At 43.3% G+C, this 4,328-nt stretch overlaps 1 protein-coding gene across 1 annotated transcript in view; it reads left to right on the top strand.

Moving 5' to 3' along the window:
* Nucleotides 1-4,027, top strand: part of LOC104850046 (protein MGARP-like) — an 11,666-nt gene extending 7,639 nt beyond the window's left edge. Inside the window, exons 3-4 of the mRNA XM_010606755.1 lie at nt 1,971-2,064; nt 3,423-4,027. Of these exons, the coding sequence (XP_010605057.1) occupies nt 1,971-2,064; nt 3,423-3,769 (441 nt within the window). The 3' untranslated portion in view covers nt 3,770-4,027. The remainder of the gene's footprint in view (nt 1-1,970; nt 2,065-3,422) is intronic.
* Nucleotides 4,028-4,328: the final 301 nt, after the last annotated feature.

The following is a 4,328-nucleotide window of genomic DNA, read 5'->3' as shown; positions in this document are numbered from 1 at the left end:
TATTATGCATCAATAGCAGCAACAGCTTTTCCAGGTTCTGCAGTCATCTGAACAAAATTCTAGACATTCGGCACATTCCATTAAAAAAAGAAAAAAAAAAGAAAAGAATAATATCCAGACAACAGCCAAGTTCTGTTGCTGCTGTGGTACCTGGCACCATTTTTTCTATTAGCCTCTTAATCATAATCTGGAAAGAGAACATTCTAGAGTAATATCATTAAATGTAGCTCTGATAAAGCATGGTCCCTACTATGTATCATAAAGCAGGTACTAGACATTTTACATTCATAGTATCTCTAGATTCTTGCTCTTTATGGCTGAGTAGTACTCCATTTTATAAAAAAAAAAACAACCCACATCTTCTTTATCCAGTCTCCAGTTGATGGGCAATTGGGCTGTTTCCAAGTGTTAGCTGTTACAAACTGTGCCGCTATAAACATAGATGTGCATATATCACTGTGATATGATTCTTTTAACTCCTTTGGGAAGACACCCAGCAGAGGGATGGCTGGGTCAAATGGAACCTCTAATCCCAGCTCTATGAGGTAACTCCATATTGATTCCCACAGTGGTTGCACCAGTCTGCACTCCCACCAACAATGGAGAACCCCGCCAACATTTGTTATTGGTTGATTTCTTTTTCTTTTTTGGTACCAGGGATCGAACTCTGGTCCTTGCACTTGCAAGGCAGGCGGCAGAACCCCTGAGCTACATCCCCTGCCCCTGAATGCTCGTATTTAATTCCATGCAATTCTATCAAGTCTACCTCAGGTACAAGTATTTACTGCAACTGTCAAAGACAGGGGACAGTCCCATTGGCACAAACATCCTTTGTGCTGCCCCTCTACGTTTAAATTTTTTTCTGAATTAGTTTTTTAACTTTTATTTATTTATTTGTTACTATATGTTTGTGGTAATTGATGTGCTGCCCTTTTATAATTGCACCCACTTTCCTCCGTCTTTCCTTTTTCTCCTGACCCCTGGCAATCTCTTCTCCACGTCTGTATTTTTGTCATTTCAAGACCATTCAGAAGTGGAAGCACAGGTATGTGACCTTTTGAAGTTGGCCTTTTTTTTTTGGTACCGGGGATCGAACCCAGAACCTTGTGCTTGCAAGGCAGGCGCGGTGCCACTGAGCTTCGTCCCTGGCCTGAGGTTGGCCTTTTTTCAACTCAGCACAATTACCTGGAGATGTGCTGAAAGTGCTGCCTGTATCCGCTGCGCTTTCCTTTTTATTGCGGAGTCGTATTTCACTCTACTGGTTGGTGTACCGTTCATCCATTGTAGACCATCTGAGCTGATCCCAGTTATTTGGCTGTTATGAAAGAGGTCACCGTGAAAATCTGTGCCTAGGTTTTTGTGTGAACCTGGGTTTACATTTCTTTGGGATAAGTGCTGAAGGATATTTATAAATTCCTGTCAGAATATTTTGATTCTAGTGATTTATTGTTTTCTTCTCTATCTTTATATTTATAGTACATATTTTCAGTTGTCTTTGACACCCACTTGAGCACTTTTCTTTCCTTTTTTTTTTTTTTTTTTTTTTTTTCGTACCTGGGATCAAACTCAAGACCTTGTGCTCGTGAGGCAGGTGCAATGCCATTGAGCTAAAATCTCCGGGCCGTTTGTTTCTTTTTTTTTAAGCAGTTACTGAATGACAAAAGTTTCCAAAGAGGAAGTTAAAATATTCATGCTGTACATTGATTTCTATTCTTTGCTCCATTGGGGTTATAATTTAAACTTACAATGATGAATACATGAACCACTGTATATAACTTTGAACTTGGCTTGGTGAAACTTAGGGAGCTCAAGAAATATAGCTAACAGGACCGGGGATGTAGCTCAGTGGTTCTGCTACCTGCCTTGCAAGCACAAGGACCTGAGTTCAACCCCCAGTTAAAAAAAAAAGAAAAAGAGAAATAAAACTAAGCACACGTGCGTTTTTTTGTGTGTTTGTTTGTTTGTTTCAGACTTACAAGGCAGTTACATCAGAGCAAGCCAAGCACACAGAACATGTAACACATTTTAAAGAAAAAACAAAAGCAGAGTTACAGCCACTTCAAGGTAAAGTAAACTTCTCAATTATTTAATTCATTTTCAAGGCACTAAATTACCATCACCTTAGTCTAGCAAGGAGCACTGTCTGGTTTTGCCTTCATTACTAACACAGTCCAGAATGGCCCTGGGTAGGACTTCAAGGAGGAAAAGCAAACAAAAGCTAAAGACCAGTGTTACATGTTTTGAATGAGTGCATTAGATAAATGAACACATTTTACTTTTATCTTGCTGACCAGTGGTTTAACTTCTTTGTATGGAAATAATTGTTCTTCCCCTACTCGGGCATCTGTTCATGCAGGCATAGTTTTAGTAACTGTGTCTCTCTCAGCAGCTTGGCCTTTTATTTCCCTAATTTAAAAAAAAAATCATAAAATGAATTTTTGTGTCAGTTTTGGCTAAGACCACCCTATGTCTTTGCTCTGATTACACTTGGAATTAGTAGAATCAAGAACCAAGACGGATTATACAAAGGTGCAAATTTCCAATAATGAATGTCATTATATTGTACACCTTAAATGTACCAATAAAATTGGTACATTACAGGTGTGGTGGCACACTCCTGTAATCCTAGCACTCGGGAGGCTGAGGCAGGAGGATTGCTGTGAGTTTGAGACCAGCCTGAGCTACATAGTGAGTACCAGGTCAGTCTCAACTACATAGTGAGACCCTGTCTCAAAAAACCAAAAAAGAAAAAAAAGAAACAATAACAATAGCTAGTGGGTATGATCACGAGCTGTCTGTACGACTAACAGCACAGCATTGGCCGCACTCGGTTGGTTTGCTGGCCACACGCACTCAGTTCCCCATCACAGTAGCCCGGCGAGGCAGGTATTACGTGCGCTCCTGTTTCTCAGATGACAACACTGAAGGTGGGAGCGGACTGGTGATTTCCTCAGATCATCAGTTAGTAACTTGATGACTCTTCCGCGCTGACTCACATGGAAGATTGAATAAGGTGGCTGTTTCCACTTAGTATTTGATTAAGTAAGATGCGCAAAAGTAAGACTGAACTCAGGACCTTGCACTTGCCAGGCAGACGTGGCACTACTGAGCTACATCCCTGGCACCCCCCGAAAATTTTAAGTTCAAAACAGTTTACAGGGGGGAAAATAAATAAATAAGTAAATGGAAGTAAGAATGACGCAAAAAAAAAAAAAAAGTTTACAGCAAAGCAGATCTCCCAATTTCCCTCCCCAGAGGCAAATGATAGCAGACGGGGCACAGAGTTCTTTCCGTTGCTGTCACTTGACGGTCTTCCTGTAGAGAAGCCGTGCCCAGTCAGTGCACACAGATCTGGGTGGCTTTTTGGAAAGATTTCACGGTGCTCCATTGCATTCCCATGCTAACCGGGCTCGGTCTTCAAGGTGAGAAAGAGAGTGTCGCAGACGCCGAGAAAGCCAGCCCCGAAGCTCTGGTCGGCCCTCCGGCTTTGAAAGCAGAGGTGGCGGCTGCTGCAGACCTCCCAGGGGCAGCAGCGGGGGTCACAGAAGAGGCCTCGGCCCCAGCCACTGGAGAGACCGCGGAGGTCACGGATGCAACTCGGGAGGAAGCTGGGGGCCTCAGCAACCAGCCCGGTACCAGGGAGAGCCAGAGCCCTCAGGAACCCACCGGGCTAGGAGATTCTGTCCGGGAACCTGATCCCCCTGCTGGGCCGGATGCACAGCAAGAAGCTGATGGTTCTGGTTCAGAGGCCACCTCGCCTCAAGGCTGATCCGCAGCTGGTACCGGTACCGGTTCAATGAAAATGCCAGGGGGTGTCTCACAGCGCTTTTGTATTTTTAGTCATCTTAGTTTTAATTTTTTTTTGATACCAGCAATCGAACTCATGACCTTGCGCTTGCAAGGCAGGCGCAGTGCCACTGAGCGAAATCCCTGGCAGATCTTAGTTCTTAAAAAAGACTTCCTAGCTGGGGATTTAGCTCAGTGGTTCCGCTGCTTGCCTTGGAAGCACTATAACTTGAGTTTAATCCCCGGTACCAAAAATACTTCTGGTTTTGTTTGGTCTGCTAATAGGCCAGACTGTGCTGCCCCTCTTCTTATCCAGCAGGAAAGAGCTGCTCAAACTACAAACAAACCTTCATATGCTAATTGCTAGGGACTAACAGTATGACAAAAGGTGACCATAAAACATTTCCTGCATAAGATAAGCAGTGTATTTGTAGTTCTGTGAATGCCCTGACTTTTTGTTTAGAAAAACCCTATAAAAAGGACCTCAGCCCCTAGCTAGTGCCTCTCTGAGCTACTTGGTTCTGAGAGTGCCATCTGGCCAG

Source organism: Fukomys damarensis, unplaced genomic scaffold (assembly GCF_012274545.1).
Source record: "Fukomys damarensis isolate Sample0158 unplaced genomic scaffold, DMR_v1.0_HiC HiC_scaffold_7, whole genome shotgun sequence".
NCBI classification, from domain to species: Eukaryota; Metazoa; Chordata; class Mammalia; order Rodentia; family Bathyergidae; genus Fukomys; species Fukomys damarensis.
The sequence above is the reverse complement of the archived record's forward strand: the minus strand, read 5'-3'. Positions and strand labels throughout refer to the sequence as shown.